Source organism: Emydura macquarii, unplaced genomic scaffold, assembly GCF_026122565.2.
Source record: "Emydura macquarii macquarii isolate MOO-44397 ecotype Brisbane River unplaced genomic scaffold, CSIRO-AGI_Emac_v2 contig_2205, whole genome shotgun sequence".
Lineage (NCBI taxonomy): Eukaryota > Metazoa > Chordata > Testudines > Chelidae > Emydura > Emydura macquarii.
Genome location: NW_027132342.1, coordinates 2,638,599 through 2,661,164, shown reverse-complemented (window position 1 = coordinate 2,661,164; position 22,566 = coordinate 2,638,599). Strand labels below are relative to the sequence as shown.

Below are 22,566 nucleotides of genomic sequence, written 5' to 3'. Positions count from 1 at the left end.
CATCTTTTCACGAAGTAGAAAAACGCACTTTGATGCGCGTTCCCTTTAAAAGCCATTGGACTTGAGTGTGGAAAGCAGAACTTCTTATTCACCACCTGTTTAGCTGCAGAGCTCTCAAAAGAGATGACTATTCAGAGCATATGCTTTAATGTAGTTCACTGCTCATATAACAACATCCGCCACAGCATTAAGGCACATTGGCAATGTCTTTGCAGCTAGGACTTGATGATGATTCCACAATGAGTGACAATCACATTAGGTGACATGCACTTTACCTTCTGCTGAAAGCAACCCAAGCTCCATGCATGAGGTTGCGGCTCACAACCCTCCTCCTGGCTGGGGTTGGGGCTCCCGGCTCCATGGCTGACAGGGTTTGGGGCTGACAATCCCATAGGTGGCTGGGCTCGGGGCTCAGAGCCCCACAGGTGGCGGCACTCGGGGCTCACAGCCCTGGGCGGGGCCAGGCTTGGGGCTTACAGCCAACAGATGGTGGGGCTGTGGCCTCACAGCCCCATGGATGGCTGGGCTCGAGGCTCACAGCTCATGATCCCCATGTAACCATGTTGCGACCCCCTGAGGGCGTGCAACCCCCAGTTTGAGAACTAATGCCCTCAGCCAACCAGCTTGTCTGAACTGTGCCTTGCCAGTCTACTCCTGTCACAGCCAGACTATAGGAAAGCAGAGAATTTTACCATCTCGCTCTGATGAGAGAGAGAAGTAGAGCTGAGCATTGTCATCATACCAGTGACTTCGCATCCTAACCCAGCTCAGTATTTCCTTTAGCAACTTCACCGGAGGAGTCATTTCAGAAAAAATGCGGCATGAGAGGGAAAGGAACGAGTTTTGTCAGCACACAGAACATTAGATGTGATTATAATTTGGGGAAGGAGGAGAATGGAAGACAATAATGGAGCATATAGACCTATGAAAAGTCCCAGGGGGCACTATGCCCCCTTGCCAAATAGCAAATGATGTCCCTGAGCTTCACATGTATGTTGAACAGGAGAACTGGAATACCTGTAGAATCCCACGTGAAAGAACTCTGGGAGTAGCAAGTACTCTCCAGCTGGGACTTCACCAAGAAAGGAACAGAGCCACTGACACATGATGCCATCCACTCGTGGCAGGAGTCAACAACAACTTAGCGTGAGTAATATCAAAGGCAGCTGAAAGAGCCATCATGGGCACCTAATCTTTGTGCATTGCCATTAGGAGCTCATCACTGGCCATGAAACTAATGCTGCTAGCTTCAGTATCACACCTTCAAATCTGATTGAAAGATCAAAGGAAGACCAAATGAAAAGCATTGTCACACAACCTTCTGTAAAATGTATTTGTCTCCAAAGGACGTTGTGAGGATTAATGTTAGCATAGCACTCTGCTAACATAAAGCCTATGTGAGCGCTCAATTATGATAAAAGGACTTACAATGTTCCTCATGTGTTTCAACAATATTGTCAGGCGGGTGCTCTCATATGATATGACTAACTGCACTCCAGGTTTCTGGTCAGTAGATTTAGGACCTGAAATAATCAAAAGTGATGAATTTCCAGTTAGTGAAAATATTAATGGAAATGCATAGCTAAAGCATTGAACTTCTATTTTAAATAATATGTATAACAAAATATTGTCTGATTAAGAAGGTCTGGAATTAGAAAAGACTAGAGATGAGCTTGTTATAAATATTAAAGAGGTGGCTGAAATGTACCGTTCATTCTTTCATTACATACTTTAAACATATCTCTATTATGAGTGAGATTTTAAATTTTCCATCAGTCTGAATTTCAGCTGGAATGTTATGACTAAGTCATCCATGGCCTAAAGGTATTTTTTAGAAAAAATAACAACATTGAGCTGTTGTGTTTGTGATTTTCCTATATATTTTTTAAAAATCTTACACTGGGTTTCAATTTGCAATGAGAGAAAAACAAAAAACTCCTATTTGTATAGGAGGCAAGGCATGTAAATTAGTGCAGAATTTGACTCACATGTATAGACACATAAAAGTTTGCAGAAAGGTTCCAAAACAACTGTAGATTTATGATAGCTAAAGATACTAGGTATAAAGACAAAGCAAAGATGACTGTATTTTTGCCAATTGCAGGCCCGATAACATAGTCCTGATGGTTTGCACAGATTCCTATTAATATGCAGTTAGAGTCTGAGCCTGGTCACACCAAAGCCAGTGGCAAAAATTCCATCCCCTCTAATGCAAGCAGAGTCAGGTTTATATCTGAACACTGACTCAAAACGTCCTGTTTGTTCTTTTAGAGGCATTGGACTAAATGTCTTCACCACCAAAAGAGTTGTGGATTTTTTTTTTAAACCATGGAATAACTAACTGTGGGTTAATCTTGCTGTAGAATCCTAGAGGAGAGGCACAGGTAGCTTTTATCATGCTGTAGCTAGGTCAAGGTCAACATTTTACCTCCCCACCTGTGGTTGACTTCATGTTGCTCGAAGTAAAAATTACAGTCTCTTGTCTCCACTACGATTTTGCAGAGAGCTAGCTAACCTTTGTTATTTATCCTGCTGTAAAAAAACACCCTCTATGCAAACTACTATACCTTTACTGAAACAAGTAGGGTTTCATTTCATTTACACTAGGGCTGAATTTGGTCCAGTATATCGATTTACTAGACTGACAAAAGTAAAAGTTTGCTCCTGTTAATATTTATTTTATTGTAGTGCCTATGAACTCCAGACATGGACCAGGCTCCCACTGTAGTTAGCTGCTGTATAAACACAGAAGAAAAAGCTTACAATCTAAGTATAAGACAACAGATTAATACAATTAGACAGGGGTGAACAAGGAAGCAAGGAGACCATATTGTCTAAATAGACAAAACTGACTGGGGGAAGGAGTAGAACACACAAGCAGAGTGAACTATTGGATGGCTGCAAATGTTATGTTAGTTCCACCATTTTTGTGGGCGGGTTGTTACTTAAGGGTGTTACTTAGGGGGGTGATCAGCTAAATGAAAAGCTAAATGAACGGTGAGGCGGACAGGGTAGGGAAGAAGAGGATAAGGAGGGACTGGTGTGGAGTGAAGCTGAGATGTTAAGACTGAGGGCAGTGGAGAGGAGGGCTGGAGCAAACAGCCAGTAAGCACAGAGCAGAGCACTGTGCAGTTTTAACTGGAATGTCCAGTGGTCCCAGCTTTGGCTGCTTCTGTTCCTACCGGCTGGAGTCTCTGGTTGGCCACTCTCTACAGCTCTCCTTCAATGCCTTGTGGTGAGAGTAGAGACACCATCTGGGTCCTAGTGCCACCAGACTGGGAAGGTGTTGGCGGAAGGATGACCTTGGTTGGGCTCCACTTTACCCACTCCCTCCCCAGTGTAGCAATTCTTGCTTTGGCCACATCTGTTGTTACCAGCTGGAGTCTGTGGCTGGCTCCTCTCCGCAGATTTCACCTCCCCTCCCACCCAGTGCTCCCAGAGTGTGGCAGGGTTTCTGCCGGACAATTCTGGAGGGGTGCTGGTGGAGGGGTGGTGCCATCTGGGCACGATTTTACCCCCTCCCCCACTGCAGCAGATGTTAACTCCACAATGCTGATATAGCTATGCAAGTCTGAGTGGGGTTCTGTTATGCTTACATCATTAACAGCAAAAGCATTAGAGAAAGAGTGCGGTGTCTATCATGCAGAGTGTGGGAATCTATCACTGGGTGACATACCTACTTTAATCCCATCACATTTCAAATGTGATTTAGGCACTTAGGAGCCTGAGTCCCATTGACTTTCAGTGAGATTTAGGAGCCCAAGTCACTTTTGAACATGAGCGGAACGCCTAAATATCTTAAAAATCTGGGTCTTCATCTCCCTCTCATTTATATAATGGGCATTGTCTTATTTTACAAAGGATTTTGAGGATAAACGAATAGATACTTGGGAGGTGCTCTGACGTTATGATGATGGCAGCCAGATAATTCATTAGATAATCCAAATCTCCCCAAAATTTGGAAAAGATCAGATCCAAATCTGAATTTCATAGCCGTTCCCTGTGTACATAAAGAGCCCCAAACCCAGATCCACACATTCCTGAACCTGAATGATATTTTTTCATCTCCCCACCCCCCCCCCCCCCCCCAAAAAAAAAAAAAAGTGGTTTAAATAGAAAGGCATGCATCTCCGACATGGGGGGATAGCTTTGCTAAGTACTCATGAACAGAAAACTGCACAGAACAGATAAAACCTGCCTAACTAGAAAGCGAAGATGCAGCTGTCTCCTGCTGTATACCTATTCTTTTCAAAAATATTTTTTTAACTGGCCAAATTTATGTCCTTGCAAGCTAGAATGATTGTGTTATAACAATCTCCTCCCAACCCCCTTCTGATGATGCATAGTGACTAGGTGTGCATCACTAGGAATCACTTTAACAGTGAGAGGAGGGGAAGGAAAAATCCAATGAGCTGCAGAACTTCATAGGTTCAGTGTCTCTCTTGGGTAATTAGAAGCACATGGAAATTGGTTAAATAGCTTTTCATGCCCAGCCATAAAAATAGTGCCAATAGTGTACCAATGTAGAGGATTGAATACTTGAGCACGAAACACAACGTAACACCAGGGAGGTGTGTTTGAACTCAAGGGTAAAGTTCTCTTGGGGGCTATATTGTCTCTGTGAATTGCAAGAGGTCAACTTCAGCAGTTCACAAAAAGCATCAGCCCTCAGAGTCTATATTATAGCATTAGGGTTCAGTTGAGCATCATGCCTTGCTCCACCCCTCCTTTTTTATCTGTTCTAGTAACGTTTTAGAAAGTGAAACTTGCCATCCAATGGAGGAATTCTTCACTTGCAATCAGCATTTTTATATGTAAAAAATCAATTTATTAAATTTTTAACCAGGTTGAGGACAATAAAATGCATCGGGGGAAACAAATATATTAACCACATGAGCATGTGAGGTCTGTTTCAGACACCATAGCTATGAGCATAGCTATTATTTAAAAAATATTTGCCTTTTTCCAGTGTACATCTGAAACAGCTTGAACAACGAAGATAAAATTAATTGAACATAAGGTAGAAAAATGGGAGGAAATGAACACAAAGAGTCAGATCCTGCAAGGCACTGAGGCGGCTCCTCTGAGGCATTAACCACTTTCAACTACAATCAGCAACAGCAGTCAGATGCCATCAGCTGTATTTAGCCATCGGGTCATACTTTAGACATGCCTGTATTCAGTGCCAAATTGTGATGCCACTGAAATTGATGGGAGTTTTGCCATTTTCTTTTGAGACCAGAATTTGTACCTAACTTACAATGGCACACACCTGCTCTGGTACCTGATATGGATATGGAGCAGCTGGTGGACCTGCATGCTTGGGCTCTGCATTATTAAAAGGTGGTGTGCTCTGTCTGTTCTCAGTCTTATAAACTAGGGCCAAACATTTGTCCAATGGAAGTCACAGGCAAAACTCCCATTGACTTCAACCAAATCAAGATTTGACTTCCAGGATTGATCTTACTCTCAGTGAAGTCAATGGAAAAGCTCTTCTGAGTGCACAAAGCATGGGCCAAGACCTGAACGGAGTTCTTATAATATGACTTGTGGATCCTCCTTCCCTGGAAATCCAGGGTAAGGCTAAAGTCAGATGCTGATTTATTTATTTTTGATGATAAAAAGTAAGTGAATGTATTTGGAAATTTACTGCAACTTCAGGCTGAATGATTTGCAGTGTTGTCAGGTTTGCGCTCCCCTTATTTATTTGGATGGCCATTTTTTTAAAAGCAAACAACAGCCCTACTTTATGCTTTCTTCAGTGTTTCTGGAATCTTTTTTAAACAAACCATGCAGTTTCAGTGGATTGGGGGTAGAATTCTGTGAAGATGACCAACTACTCTACTGACAGTTTGGTAGAGAATTATAATCGTCCTGTCCTCGACTGTTGAAACATTAACCTCTTTCCTAGCTTTGGTCTCATAAGATATCATGAAATACTGATGGCCTGCAAAAAATGAAAAAGCATATATGGGCAACCGCAGCAGACAGAGTTGACATATATCACAAGGAACAGTATAACAGTCTGTGGGTGACTCCCACATTAGGCATTGGGAGTCATACCTGCACAGTGAGGTGTAATGCATATTTCCCCATTCAATGAGCCTGGCTCTAGTTTTAAAAGGAGATAGGTCCTATTTCTCTGCTGAAAGAAATGGACACAACTCTACTGACGTCAACGGAGCTGTGCCCGATTGTCCCAACAGAGAACTTGGCCCATATTGTGAACCATTAGAAATGACAGCAACAGTTTCATTTCTTCACAGTATATATCTGAATGGTCTGGAATTTTAGTATTTTCAGCAGATGTAATTCAATTACAGAAAAATAAACATCACTTGATATCAGAATTGTTTTGTTGGATATTTTTCCACCAAAATAACATTTATTTTTATGATCATCATGAAACCCCTTAGGCAAAATCATTTTTGATATCTGCTCCCCTCTGTAGTAGGATGCTGACAATATTGAGTATATTTCAGAATGCTTCCCAGGAGGCATACTGCATCTGTGTTCATGTCAAAGTAAATTTGGCACTGAGTTTTAATCTCTTCATTGCTAGAAGCATAGTACAAATTCATAAATTTTAATTTTAATTTTACTCTCTTTAATAAGTGTAATTACCTGCAATCTTTGAAAATTAAAGTGACATAAGTGAAGAATGCGGTTTTAATCAAAATTCATAACTTGCTTGTTACTGGATGTTGTTTTTATTTTATATTCATTCTAACTAAGAGACAGGTGTTTATCCTAGGTAAGGGCTGAGGGACAAAACACCAAGTTCTCACTCAGGCAAAACTCTTATTAAAACCAGGTGGGAGTTTTGTTAGAATAGAGAGAGAGTAAAAATGGAGGCCTGAAACATCCCATATATAAAAAAGGAGTAAAATCTGTGGGAGGGGAAAGAGAAGACGGAAGGAGTCTCCACACAGAATTCTCCTCACAGAATTCTCCTCCCTCTGCACCATCACTCCACTAGAGGGATGGATTTCACTCCATAGAATATTCTGCAGGGCCCACCTTTGAGCCAGGAAGGTCCCAGGGCTTCCATGGGAACCCAAGTACCACAGAAGGCAACACACTGTACCTCTCCCAATAGAATCATAGAAGCATATAATTAGAAGGGATTGCAAGGGTCGTCTAGTCTAACCCCCTGCCAAGATGCAGGATTTGTTGTGCCTAAACCAGTGTTTCTCAACCTTTCCAGACTACTATATCGCTTTCAGGAGTCTGATTTGTCTTGCGTACCCCCAAGTTTCACCTCACTTAAAAATTACTTACAAAATCAGACATAAAAATATAAAAATGTCACAGCACGTTATTACTGAAAATGTGCTTACTTTCTCATTTTTACTATATAATTATAAAATAAATCGATTGGAATATAAATATTGTACTTACATTTCAGTGTGATACTTGAACCTCTTTTTCACTTGTGAGCCTTTTCTGAAGCCCTAGTCCCACCACCCAGGGCTGAAGCATGTAATTTAGCTTGTGGGGCTCCTGTGGCATGGGATCCTGGGCAATTGCCCTGCTTGCCACCCCCTAATGCTGGCCCTGCATTTGTGACCCCCCCCCCCCCAAATCCATACTGCAATCCCCAAGTTGAGAAACACTGATCTAAAGGAGTTGTGTGCACCCTGGAAGACCTCTGAGTACCCCTGGTTGAGAAATACTGGTTTAAACCCTGGTTTAAAGACAATAAAGGTACCTGGCATAGATTGTTTCAAATGCAAATATATAGTTGCCTTAATTATAACATAAGTACAGCTAGAAATAATGTAGCTGATGGGGGGAGGGGATGTTAAAGCCAAATGGGGCTGCAGATCGTATTCTAAAAATATTTGTATGTACCTTTACGAGTTGGGAAATAAAATATAATCACTTACTGGTGATTATACCCACATTTACAAACAACCCCCCCCACTTTTATCACTGGGTTCAGTTAGACCCACCTCTGCGTTACAGCATTCAATGTTACCAAGACCAATTTCCTCTTAAAGTGATCAAAATTAATACTTTACATGCCTCGGCTAACAAGTGTGGATTCTTCCGGCCACTCAGTTTTGGACCCATCAAGGAAAAAGCTGAGCACGTGCTCATTCTGAAATCAAATAAAAAAAAATCAGAAATATTACATGCTGTGAATGGGTGGGGATGTGCTCCATTGTCCCTCCTGGGCCCCTAAGGGCAATGGCCTGGTTTGTCTCTTGCACATGCATTAGAGGAATAGGCAGAAAAGGGGAGCTTCTTCCCTCCCACTGCAGGGAAGCATGCAGGATAGGGCCATGGTACTCCCCTTAGATGTTGCTCTATGAATGCAGATACACATTGCACCCCTGAGTGAGAGTGTAACCCCGGCCCTGACCACCTGTGTAAAAATTGGGTTTGACAGCAGGCACTAGCAAGGGGGCGTGTTGCCCCTATTTAGGGCAGCAGGAAAAAAAAAACACACCTGAGAGGGTTGCACCTTAGCCCCATGAGCCATCCTGCCCTGTATTAGCTGGCTGACGCAGGGACAGTACATCTTTGCTCCTTCCCATCAGCATGCCTCACAATAGCAAGGCCAAAATGTTTCTAGCTGGTACATTTGCTCCAAAATTAGTGTGTTCTAGTTGGTACATATGCTCCAAAAATACATATAATCATCACCCCCAGTATAGCCCTTCTGTGGGGAGGCAGTGGTACAGAAGCTCTTGCATTGGTCCTCTTCATGCAGGGTGAGATTCACCCCAGCACAGGCCCAGTGTAAGGCCTGTCACACCACATAAGTCCCACTTGGATTTAAGTGGTGCCTACATCTTGTGTTGGCTCCCTGGACCCTCTCATTCTAATAAGGCTAATGAAGAGTTAACTTCCTGAAAGAGGTCAGACATGCCAATGGGATGAAGAGGATCATTTTTCTTCACATTGTTTAAAGAGGCATCTGCCTCTTGTGCTAGATTACAGACTTTATTTGTGTTAACTGACCTGCGGTGCTGTAGTAAACACATGTAAAAGGAAGTTGAATTCAGTTTCAGAGCACTAACGCAATAAACCAACTCCCCCGCCTCAAATATTGTATAGTGCAATAAAAATGTGAATTTCAAAATGAACTCTTATAGGGGTTCTGAATCAAAGCTGGACAGTAATTGCATTTTATTAGCTTTTTCATAAAGCAGCATGTCAAATGGTCGATGCTTTAATGTAGTTAGACTAGCCACATTTATATCAGCGTTACCAGAATTGACACTATAACAAACAGGATACTGCACAAAAATCTTTTCAGATGCCAGCATTCAAATGTCATCAGCATTTTACAGGGCCAAAAAAAATAAAATGTCTCTTATCAACAGCATGTCCTGCATATCCTGCTTTAGTTTGACAAAACGCAGCAAAAAACAAAAACAGAAAAGGAAGAGTTTAGTGACAAATGTAGCTCTAAAGCAATTAACATCTGGGATTAGCAGATAGAAGTCAAGGAACATACGTTCAGCATTCAGAGATGGTTTAATGATTTGGATGTATTTTGACATTTGTTTTTGCTTTTTGTTTTTTATTTTGCTCTTTGGAAAAAAAATATTCCCAAACTGCTTCTAAAAATGTCACATTCCCTTGATTCAAATAGGAGAAAAAAAGATTAGCAAGAAAGTGCCAATACTCCTGATAAATCTGAGTATTGACAAATACAAGGTAACTTTCATCTTCTGAGGATATCTCACCTGTGAACACACACACCTGCTTCAGGTAATAGTGTCACCTTGAGCTTTTATTAAACAATAGGGTTCTTCCCTGTGGGATCCTTATTTGCTTTTTCGGCATAAGTCTCTACATGCAGGTGCAGGGAGACTCCAGGGTTGAGGGAGTATATTTTTGGCAGCGTGGCCCTTGTTTAATAGTATGAAAAGAAAGCAGAGAAATGTAAGTAGTCATCCTAGTTTCAAAAACTTGAGAGGACAGGAATGCAGGAGGCAGAAGGCAGAATATGTTAACACACTTGAAAGGGAAATAAAAATTGCATACTGAGCAGCCTGGCTTTCTACTTCCTTTTGCTTGCTCTTTTAACAATAGGTGGGTAGATTTATATTGGTGAAGTAGGGAGAGTACTGAGTGGGAAGAGCTGAGGGTGATTTCAGGTTACCATAATTGCAAGTTCTTATTTTCACTAGCACCTGCAGTGCTGCAGTGTCACTTAAAAGCACATGGGAAATGGTGCAAAATCCCATAACTGGCATAAACATAATGGGCACATTCATCCCTGGTACCTCATTATTGATTTCAAGGCATGAAATTTGCTCTGTGTGTGTTTGTGTGTGTGTGTGTGTGTGTGAGAGAGAGAGAGAGAGAGAGAGAGAGAACAATGAGAGAACACAATGAGGTACCCAGCACGGTAACAATGCAGATAGGGAGATAACAGTGTTAGTGGTGGCAAGGAAAAAGGAAAAAAAGTGCCTCTGTCAGCCCAGGATCAAAGGGCAGATTGGGCAGCCTACATGGGGCACATCAAAGTGCTGTCAAGGCCAAGGAAAAGATCTCCAAAGTGTTTGTTGTAATAGACATCCTGCCCATCCCTGCTTGAGAGATAGCAACTGTTCAGCAAACTGAATGGAGGCTGAGATCTTAAGTATCGGGAGAATGTCTGCATAGTACAGGACACGCTCATTTAGACTCCAGTTCAGCAAAGAATTTAAACACATGCTTAACTTTTACGCATGTGTGTAAGTCCAGTTGAAGTCAATGTCAATGGGACTTAAGCATGTGCTTAAGTGCTTTGCTGAACAGGGACAGACTTTGCATTAGAGCCCTGGATAGCACATATTAAATGAACACAAACAGTATGTGTTCTAAATGTCTGAGTGCCTGCATTCCATTAAAGTTTAACTGCTAGTGATCAGAAGTGTTTGGTGTTGGTGAAATGGTTTTGCTTGCCTCAGTAATTTCCAAGTGAACAGGTATCCATATTACAAAGACACATCGCCATGTGTGGCAGTAATTGACCCCTGTGCTGTCAGTCTCAACACAAAGGCCAAGGAGTGAATTGACCACAAACACTCAACTACTCTTTCACAGAGAGAGATGTTCTCCCCAGGTCAGTAAGCGCAGTTTAAGTCCTTTAAAACACGGTTTATACTAGGCATTTTAGGCAAATCTCCCATCACTGGCCTTATTTTTTTTAATAAACATATAACCTGTAAAAATATAATGGTTGATGTTCAGCCAGTTAAATCAAAAAGGCGAATATTCTATTTAAGGAGTCTATGTACCTGGGCATGTGGCCGTTCAGAATTCATAAACATGCTCAGCTGTTAAAACTGAAAGGATAAATTTCTGCTCGCAGGTATGCCGGTATAAATCTAGAACACCTAATTCTACTCACTTCACTGAAAATAGTCTGGATTTACACTGGTGTAACACAGTAGAATTTGGCCAGGCCTCTTTATTGATGCCTAAGCAAAAATTATCTTAATACATGGGCAAATAAATTCATCATAGTCAGATTTCTAGTCAGCTATAATTTCAGTAGAAAAAAAAATTGATCTGCTCTGTTTTTACAGTTGTCTGTGTATCTTCTTTACTCATGTTAGAGTAGTTCTGGAGTCAGAGAACATCCATGCTTCAATGATAGTTCAACAGGACAGAGATGTAACAGGAAAGAAATAAATCAGAAAAAGCTGACCCTGCTGCAAGTAATATGCCTTCAGGAAATGATAGGGGAAGATAGGAGACTTTGAACCCTATCCATTTTGGCTCTGCTTGATTGCAGTGTGTACATGAAAAGTAAAAATTCAAGGTAACCATACACTTTGGATGCTTTATGTCTAGCACATTAGAGCAACCCCATGAAATGAACTCTGGAGCCATTTTCTGATTTCACTTACATTGGTGTAAATCCAGAGTAGGTCTAGTGACATCAGTTGGTTACTCTGGATTTACACCACTGTGTACATGAGGAGAGAATTTGGCCCTAGAGGTTATACATCCTTCCACTATGTTTATAAGGGATTTCTTTGCCCAAGTAAAAGAAAGATGTTGAAAAAAAAATTAAAATACAGAAATGTCCCTTTGACTACATTGATATTGCAAAGCATTAGTCAGACTAGCAAAAGGGGCAAAATTAAAGCCTGATTCTCATTTATATTAAGATCTTAAAGTGGGTGTATATGTAATTTACAACCACTTCTATTCACACTCACTTTAAAGCACCTTTATACTGCCAGAGTGGTGTAAAGAGACCAGTATAAATGAAAATCAGTCCTGTATGTTTCAATGTGATAAATTCACATCTGATGTTAGCAGCAAAATTCCAGTGAAAGCAATGGACTTTATGTGCTTACACTAGTTCTGAATTTTGCCCAGTGTTTTTAGAAGTATATTGTGGATACTGTAATTTAAAAAAAATTGCACACTGGAGAGAAAACAATAAACTTCACCTTCCCGTCTGTTAAGGTAGTGTTGTCTTTTTAATTGAACTTTCTACGAAATTTTAAAAAAACCCAACCCATCCCTTCCACCAAAACAAACCAAAATATTTGATGTATGAACTCAGTGGGACAAATCATGTATGTTTAATTAAGCACGTGTGTGTTGGCAGGATAGGAACTTAAATCTAAAATCTGTGAGCTGCATGAACACACTGTCAATCCAAAATATGGAAACCAATATAAAGAAAAAGAGATGAGAAAATAATCCATGCCCAGATGAGTAAATTTATGAATTCTAAGCAGCAACCCCTCACACACACTCAGGTACATAGATTGCTAGTTTCTTGTTTATACAAAATATTGAGGGCCGGTAAATTAACACAACTTTATATTCAGGTCCATAAATGAAGATAGGGCTTTTGTAGGCCAGGGCCAGCTGTAACTTCTCTCTTCAAACAAATCAGAAAAAAAATTCACCTTAATCAGCAACTGATATGTTTCTGCTTGACACAGGTCACAAGAGGTGACTCAATTAATGGTGCCTTAATTTGGTTTTGATTCCTTAGGGAGTGGACAGTCTCCTACAGCCTGGCATTAAAATGATGAGCTACTGTGGGAGCCCTTATTTACGGCTTTTGGGTTGTTATGGACTTGCAACCTCCATTTAGCCCATCACTCAGCTAGAGTTAACAATGGGCATAAAAAAAAGAAAAGGCTGCCTGTGAATGCTTTGTGTCATAGATTTGATTTACACTGAGATAATCTGCAATTTTGTTGTTCCCATGTTTCAAACCTTCAATTTATTGCATGTTGATATTTCAAATAGTTTCTGGACTTCTCTCCCACAACAAGACACCACTTGGTTGCTGTTATTTATTAAGGCAAATCTGCACAAGTCCAAATATTTCTGAACATGTTCTCATGTTTATCTATGATTATTGCCTCAGTGTATGCAATTAACCAACCAACCATGGCATAACTGGTGCAACATGACAATATTTTTCTGTTATTGTGCATGTAATACAATTATTTTCGTGGCAATAAAATGAAACTAAAAACATGTGCTGACAATTGTCCTTTATCATTGACTTAAGCTACTCTACTTAATATCAAAATAAAGATGCATCCATACTAGAAACTCAGTGTTTTAATTTCTGTTTGTAGTCAGATGTTTATTAGCTGCAATATTTTACAAAAGAAAATTCATTCAGACAATATTATTTATCACCCTACTCTTGAATTTTAGTGAATACTCTAGCTGTAGTGATTATATCCCATTCTACATATTTAAGACCTACTCATGCAACCACGTAGACCTTGATTCAGGAAAGCTCTCCTATTTCAGATAGGTCTTAAGTGGAGCTGGTCAAGAATTTTTCAATAAAACATTTTTTCGTCAGATGATGTCAACTCATCAAACCAAAACTTTTGGTGAAAACGTATCAGCTTTGATGGAACTTTCATTGGGAATGTTTCTCAGGTCAAAATCAGAGGAAGAGAGAGAGAGAGAGAAATCTACTTCAAAATAGCCCATAACATAGTGGTTAGGGCATTTACCTGGGATATTGGCGACTGAGACTCAAATCCCTGTTCTGCTCAATTCAAGGCAGGGACTTGAATCTGGCTATCCCACAAGGAAGGATATCATTAGTTTTTCATGGAAAATTTGTATACGTCTTGGTTTTGTCCTGATGTGGAATAAACCAAATGCTGAAATCCCAACATTTTTCATTAAACTGATTCTTGTTTTCTAGCCAACCCTTCTCTTAAATACACTATTAAGCTCACTAGTAATCAATGGAAATTAAACACATGCTTACATTTAAGCATGTGTTTAAGCACTTCCTTGAACAGGGATGGAATTAAGCACATGCTTAAATACTTTCCTGTACTGAAACTACAGTGAGTCACTCCAATGATTTATTATGCCTCATTGTAAGCAGTTATGGGATTGCACCCTTTGGTAAAAGTATGTCTGTGTGTGACTGGGGGCTTGGCCTACCAGTGGTATCACCTAGTGGTTAGGCTGTTGGGCCTCCACTTGCCTCCCACTGGCATCTATTCCAATACTGCGAAGACTTGCCTTGAGGTGGGTGGTGACTTGATCCTCCAGCTGGGTCACCAAATTAGTTTGCTTCCTTCCAGTGTAACAGACTCTAGAGAAATACAGAGTGTCCCACACCCTTACAATGGGAAGAGTCTTCAGCCCACTTCTGGACTCCTACAGGTTGCTTACCCTCACCCCAAGGCTGTCAGCGCTTCTGTCGTCTCCTTACTTTGGAGAAGAGGGATTAAAGGGAGGTTTATGCCTTTCTGCAATAAGCGTGGTTGGTAGGGGAGCCAGGGCCCTCTCACTCCACTAGGCTCCAGCCCAGGGACCTATGAAAGGCAACAATATCAAGTGACCTAGATTGCTTTGAGGCTGCCTCCCTGGGCCACTTCCTACTGTTCACCTCTCCCCAAACTCTCAAAGTCTAACGTAAGACAGCAAAACAAAACAATCAGCCCAGCTGGACTCAGGTGCTAACCCCTTCCTCGCAGTGAGGGCTTTTGTGGCACCCTTGTTTAGGAGCTCTCAGGGTAGGTATGTACTCCTTCCCTGTTCCCCCCCATCTGAACTATCTGGCTTCTCTTCCAGTAGGATCAGGCTCTGCAGGTGTAGGGGGCATGGAGCCACCTGGGCCCAGAACTGATTTTTAACCCGTTCATGTCTAGTGTGGGGTTTATAGACCCTATCACAGTATGTGAATGTATAGGGACATTGGTATGTGTGGATAATTTGAAATTTCTATTCTTTAAAATATGTTTCATTGGTATGTTAAATGTTTTAAATAAAGATTTAACTCCATCAGAATGATAATACAAACAATAAGGTAGATATTTCCCCCTCCCTCATGTTAAATCATTTAACTGAAAAGGTCAATGTTAAACATAACACTGTTTTAATAATAGGCACTTAGTTTTGGTCTGAAAGGAATGCACTCATGAGTCAGTGAGAAATCTGAGTGTAGTCCAATTCTTCTTAATTCTAGAATTTTTAGTTACATAATGAAAAATCTGAGTTGGCAGTAATTCCTGCAAAGGCAGAACAAGTGTTTTCATAGTTGCACAAGATGAAAATTTGTGTGTAGGCAATCAGGATAATCAGTTTACAGATGGTGGACAGCAATATTTATAATTAAAATCTCTTCCACTTTTTGGGTCTCCACATCCTAGGCCTCAACCTGGCTAAAATACAATTCAGCAGGACAAAAATGAACAGAGTGCAATAGATGTTAAAGACAAAGAATCCCATTCTAGAGGCATCTGCACTTCCAAGATACACCAAACATTTATTCTGCACAAGCTCCTTAATTATTTATTAATACACATTTTTACTAATGTGTATTAACTAATTAATTAGTTAATTAATTAACTAATTAGTTAATTAATTAACTAATGTGAATTAATTAATATGTACTAATTACTAATGTCAAACTAACCTGATAGTTTTCTTTGACAGGGTAACAAGCCTTGTGGATAGGTGGTAGATGTGGTATATCTTTATTTTAGTAAGGGTTTTAATACTATCCCGCATGACCTTCTCTTAAACAAACTGGGGAAATACAACCTAGATGGAGCTACTATAAGGTGGATGCAAAACTGGTTGGAAAACCATTCCGAGAGACTAGTTATCAATGGTTCATAGTCATGCTGGAAGGGCATAACGAGTGGGGTTCTGCAGGGATCAGTTCAAGGTCCGCTTCTGTTCAATATTTTCATTAATGACTTAGATAATGGCATAGAGAGTACAGTTATTAAGTCTGTGGACGATACCAACCTGGGAGGAGTTGCAAGTGTTTGGAGGATAGGATTAATATTCAAAATGATCTGGACAAACTGGAGAATAGGTCTGAGGTAAATAGAAAGAAATGCAATAAGGACAAAAGCAAAGTACTCCACTTAGGAAGGAACAATTAGTTGCACATGTACAAAATGGGACATGACTGCATAGGAAGGAGTACTGCGGAAAGGGATCTGGGGATCATAATGGAGCACAAGCTAAATATGAGTCAACAGTGTAATGCTGTTGCAAAATAAGTGAACATGATTCTGGGATGTATTAGCAGGAGTGTTGTAAGTAAGACATGAGAAGTAATTCTTCCACTCTACTCCACACTGATTAGGCCTCAGCTGGAGTATTGTGTCCAGTTCCGGGAGCCACATTTCAGGAAAGATGTGGACAAATTGGAGAAAGTCCAGAGAAGAGCCACAAAAATGATTAAAGGTCTAGAAAACATGACCTATGAGACAAGACAAAGAACTGGGTTTGTTTAGTCTAGAGAACAGAAGACTGAGAGGGGACATGATAACAGCTTTCAAGTACATAAAAGGTTGTTACAAGGAGGAAGGAGAAAAATTGTTTTTCTTAATCTCTGAGGACAGGACAAGAAGCAACGGGCTTAAACTGCAGCAAGGGAGGTTTAGGTTGGAAATTAGGAAAAACTTCCTGTCAGGGTGGTTAATCACTGGAATAAATTGCCTAAGGAGGATGTGGAATCTCCATCATTGGAGATTTTTAAGAGCAGGTTAGACAAACACCTGGCAGGGATGGTCTAGATATTACTTAGTCCTGCCATGAGTGCAGGGGACTGGACTAGATGACTTCTCGAGGTCCCTTTCAGCCCTATGATTCTAATACGTAGTAAAAATACAAGTAACTCTTGAACAGATAACTATCATTAGATATGGCTTAGACCAGACTGTCTACTTGCATGAGAAAAAGAACATATTTGACTGGAAAATTGTCTGAGCTGAGAAGACAGACAGAAGCAAATAAGTACAATAATTTTTATCAAGAACATCTCCTAATGAATACTTTCTGTTTGGAGCTTAACCAAATATCCAATATGATGAAAGGGAAAGTTGATACTATTTAAAAAACAAGGATCTCTCAGACATTAATTTAAAGAAAATTACCCACTGAACCAGTCTCCTTGATCTAAATATGTTAGTATGTTCAGAATATCTAACATCCCCTGGCAGGAAAGCTACATTAAAGTAAAACATGACAATACAGTGGTTCTGGAGTCCCAGTGATTACATAAAGATGATCACTAGAATTATTGGTTACTTACATAATGGTTAAGAAGACAATGTACAGCATATAGTAACATTTTATAGATGAAAATTGTCTATCTATTATTCTTTTCGTTAACATGGCCTACTGAGTCTTGTACAACATTAGCTACAGCACATATCCTACTGTAAAAGATTAGTTTCTCTGTCATTATTTTAGTAGTTGTTCCTAAACTATCATCTCCTTGTCTGCGCTAGAATTGAACTATGTGCATCAACTGAAACAGTGGTAAATGAACTGGTTGTATTATGCATCCACACTACCCATGTTGGAATGGTTTAAGTTTTGCCTCTAGCCACAAGACTACTTTTCTAAAGTTTGATTTACAGTGTCCTCTGGGTACCTACCCCATAATTCCCACTCAGCTCCCAGGAGCAGTACATTCTGGGAAGTGACTCCAGGCCACTAGTGCTCTGTGGGTTGGTAATGGGAGATTAGATGAATTATTAAACAAGGTGAGTGGTGGCTGTTAGATCCTTTCTAAGTCTTTTGGGGGTGTTTTAGTGTGCAGACACAAAGTATTTTACAAATTTTCAGAGGCAACATATGGGGGGAGCATGCAGGGTCACGTGCCCCCCCCCCTCGAATTGCAGCTTGGCTTGTACTGAGCATGCTCAGTACCATCTTCTGAAACCGCCGCCCTCATTCTTCCCCCCCCTTCCGCACTATTGACAGGTATGGGTCATCTCTGCAAAGATTCAAGGGGCTTCTACCAGTTTAATTTCCCTACTTTAGACCAGGCTATGGTTTCTGCCCTGTAGTGCCGGGCCCAAACTGAAAGCCTAGAACAGGCCTAGACCACAGGTGGTCCTAGAGCACAGGAAGACACAGAGATCACTTCTACAAGTTATTTCTAGATCACTAGCCTAAAACAACCTAAGATCACTAATAACCAAAAAGGAGCTTATGTGAAACAAACTGATGGTCTTAGTCCATTTCATTGTAGGGAAGGGTCTATACATCACAGAAAATCTAATCCAAAACTCTGCATTTTTAATGTCAATCTCAGTAGAGAGGTCAAGGACTGAATCAGCCTGGAGTCTGAAGTTTCCTCTCTAAGACTGAGTATTGCTTTATCATGGGGATGTTAGCTATCTTTGGAAATCTACTGACATTTTCTATTGACTGCTGGTCTTCAATTCAGGATTCTTATTAAAGAGAAAAAAAATATCTGATTGTTATTTCACCTGGATAATTTCCCTGTCCTTAAATGTCCACTGTGTGATCACAGATGTATAAGATACTGTGCTGAGTGAGTTTTCCTGTCCTGCAAAAATTTTCAAGTTTTTAAAAATAATTCCATCCCAAATTAGATGAACAGTCAAAATCTCAACATTTTTGTGAACTTAAAATCAGAAAGATATTTCAGTTCAGGTAAATTCAATGTTTTGTTTTGATAGTTTTGAAATATTCTTTTTTGATTTTGACCTTTTAATATACTTTAGTTAAAATTCGAAATTAAAAGTTGATTTGAACCAAAAAACCAGAACCTTTTATTTAGAAAATGTTGAAACAGGATGTTTTCACAATTTCAAAACTATTTTTTTCCCTAAAATAATTTTGAAATCAGGAAATTTGTTGAAACCAACCCAAAAAGATTTGTTTTCCCTGAATCACCATTTTTGATGGAAAACATATTCTGTTAAAAAACTCCCAGCCAGCTGTAGTAAATTATTTTTCAATCTCTTTGTTGTCTGTGGGTGGCTACTCCTGTTAGATGCTATCATTGTTCCACCTAAAAATGGGTGCAGCAATGTGGAGTTGTTATTTGATATAGGATGTAGTCAGCTGTGGGATCGGCTTGACAGAAAGCTGCTAAAAGCAATATAAGCTATTAGATGGAAAATGATCACATACATTAGACAGTTTGCTGGATCCATTCAATAACTGCTTCACATAGAGGTTCAAGTCTTTCATTCTTTTGTGTTCAAGATCAGTAAAAGGTAAATGCCACCAGTGGGGAAACCTGAAACAAAGACAATGCAGACATTTTATTTCTCCTGCAATTTATTAGCTGAAAAAAAAAAGTATATTGTGTACTCTACTTTATATAAGAACAGCAGGACATCTTTAGGATTTTATTTTAATTATTATGTTTATTTTACTTAAGAGCAGGGCACTAGGGTTGGACTCCTGACACCCGAGTTCTACTCCTTGTTCTGCTAATGATTTCTTGTGTGACCAAGGGCAAGATGTTTCAGCTTTGTGTCACACCGCATATCAATAGCATAGCTAAGAACAGAAGCCACTTTTCCTGACATCTTGTCCAATATCCTATCCCCCAAACCATGCTCTTTGAAAGTTTTGGTCTTCTCTGGATGTACAAATTGATGGTAACCTACATACATAAAGGATGAAAATGGGGAACAAATGTCTACATCATATGCTACTGTTTTGGAAGCAATTGAAAATTAACTAACTAGAAAGTATAACACAAAGCAGACTACCACCCTAAACCTTCTATTTTCACCATAGTAGATGTACCCAAAACCCAGAGGTTACACTGAGGATGTAGATGCAGATGCAATTCTCATCGACTTTAACTGAAGGAAACACTGAATGACAGAGAGGAGGCAAGGCAAGAATTAGCGGTCATGGTTTTTCAGACCTCAAGTAAAGCATAGGGATAGCCTTGTGACCTCCCTGGTGTTCAGCCTTTCCTTAAAATACCTTGCTTTTGTTGGATTGTGTATAGATCGAAACTAAAATCCCAGCGCTGAACCCACTTGAGATTGACAAATTTGGATCTGAACTTTGCAGCTGATCTTTTTCTAATAGGCAAACAAACAAAACCTTCAGAGCTGAACCCCTTTGAACTTTGTGGAAGTTCAGATCTGCTTCCAAACTTTGTGGCTAAGTGACATCTTTGTTTTATAAAATATGTCTCAAACGTGGGTGTGTGTGAGAATTGCCTTTTTTGTTGTCCTAGTTAAAAAAGCAACAATGAAATAAAATCAAAATCCTCTGTAGATCAAATAAGAGATAAAGTGATAGAATATAAGTGTTTTTTTGGAAGTGCTGTGGTCTGACTTACGAAGAGGGGCTGCAGAACATGTTTAAATACCAAAGACATGATTTTCAGCATGCTGAGGACTCTCATCTCCCATTAATCGTCATTCATTGGTGTAGCGAGTACTCAGCACTTCTGAAGATCAGGCCCATAATGTATTTTTTCCATATGATCCACTAAACATTGTCTTGGTAATCTGGACCTAGGCCATATTTTTAGTGTTTGTAACAATCTTCATGGGAAATATCTTTTCAAAGTTAAAATCAGTCATTTTGTTTTTAAATCATAGAGCTTCAAACTGATTTTATAGGTACCTTATGGAACAGGGCTTTTTCCTTCCTCTGAAGCATCTGACTCTGGCCAGTGCCAGAGGAGTGTACTGCATAGACATACTAAAGTTCTGATCTGGTATGGCAGTTCCAATGATAAGACCGAATTAAGGAAATAATTTGGCTCCTTAATTATTCAAATCAAAGCTGGAATGCGCAAAAAGTCTCAAACTGGAAAACATATGTTTTTAAAAATTCTGTTTATCTTAAAAGAACAATATTTTAAAGAAAAATGGTAAAGATAATTCATTCTTGGGATGAGACCATGTTGTGACACGTTATTGCTGGGACTGAATTTTGACAGCAAAGTTACAAAGTTCTTAAAAAGGTTTAGAATGAGGTATTGACCTTCTCAGGTTTTTGAAAAACACATTCTTGTAATTTAAAAGCCTTGCAAGTACTTTAAAAATTAATTTAAAAAAAAAAAATGTTTTACATGAAAAATAGCTTCTAATATTTTTAAAAAGTCACATTATAGATTTTGATAGATCTATGTAATATTAATAACTCCTTTCCTCCCTTCAAAGGTCGGTGCTCATGAAGAACACTGATAGAAATAGCTACATCTTGCAATTTTATTTTATAATTCAATAGTTTGAACTATGAATGGATTCAAATGGAAACCCTGATTCAAACATCTTTACACTTTGGAAAAATTCAGATCCCAATTAGAATATTGCAACTGGTCTTCAGACTATAATGGGGCAATCAAAACCCCAGATCTGAGCAATAAGAAACTTAGGGATCTGAATCCTTTCTCTAGAATGAACCTGTTTAGCATTTTGAGGAAGACAGAATTTGGATATAAAATTTGTGGCTGTTGCCCACCAGCCAAAACCATGATGACTTTAGCCTACTTACGTCAGTTCAAAAAGCACAGACCTTTGTATTTTTCAAGTCTGCCTGAGCCTGAGTTTGCCAGTTTTTAGGATCAAATAAATTGCTCATTTTTGTGGCCAAGTATTTGCATTTCCTTGGGCTGAGACTGTTGAGAGAAAGGAATTCTATTGGATGGGTTAGTATGACAGATAAAGGGATGTCTTTGCCTTCAGTGGTGTAACATAATATATGTAATGTCACTAATGTGTCCAGAGTCCATGGCCATGGATAAAGGACACACTTTTTCACACAACACATAATTCTGATGTGGAACTAACTGGCACAGGAAATCATTGAGGGCAAGAACTTCGTGAGATTAAAAACAAGATTGGACATGCATATAAATATCAAGAATACCCAGAATTATCACAATAAAAATTTAGGAACTTCATGCGTCAGGACTCAAGCCATTCTCTGTTGGAGATGAGGAGGAAACCTAACGTCGGGGGTGAGGAGCAAGATTAGCCCACACCTGTCTGCCTCGGTTTGTTACACCTTCCTGTGAAGCAACTTGTACTGGCCACTGTCAGGGACAGGATACTGGATTAGACTGATCTTGATCTGACCCAGTATGTAAATACCTGTGTTGCTATAATAAACTATTTTTGCTAACAGTTTAGCACAGTAGCTGATGTAAAATAAAGCTGATTTAAGGCCCAATCATGCACCCAATGAAGTCAATGAAAATTCTGTCTTTCATTTAAGAAAAAATAAAAAGGAACATGCCCTAAGTCATCCACACCTTCCCCTCAAAAAGAAAGGCTCAGCCGTTTGTTGCTAAATCATCCCACACCCAGAAATAAATCTGCCTTGAAAATAATGGGTGAA

The 22,566-nt window shown here is 39.7% G+C and overlaps 1 protein-coding gene across 1 annotated transcript in view; it reads right to left on the bottom strand.

Annotated features, from left to right (window-relative positions):
* The window catches only part of PIK3C2G (phosphatidylinositol-4-phosphate 3-kinase catalytic subunit type 2 gamma), a 262,202-nt gene that overhangs the window by 28,887 nt on the left and 210,749 nt on the right, over nucleotides 1–22,566 (bottom strand). The window contains exons 30-32 of the mRNA XM_067558969.1: nucleotides 19,378–19,486; nucleotides 8,029–8,104; nucleotides 1,429–1,523 (exon numbers count right to left, since the gene is read on the bottom strand). Of these exons, the coding sequence (XP_067415070.1) occupies nucleotides 1,429–1,523; nucleotides 8,029–8,104; nucleotides 19,378–19,486 (280 nt within the window). The remainder of the gene's footprint in view (nucleotides 1–1,428; nucleotides 1,524–8,028; nucleotides 8,105–19,377; nucleotides 19,487–22,566) is intronic.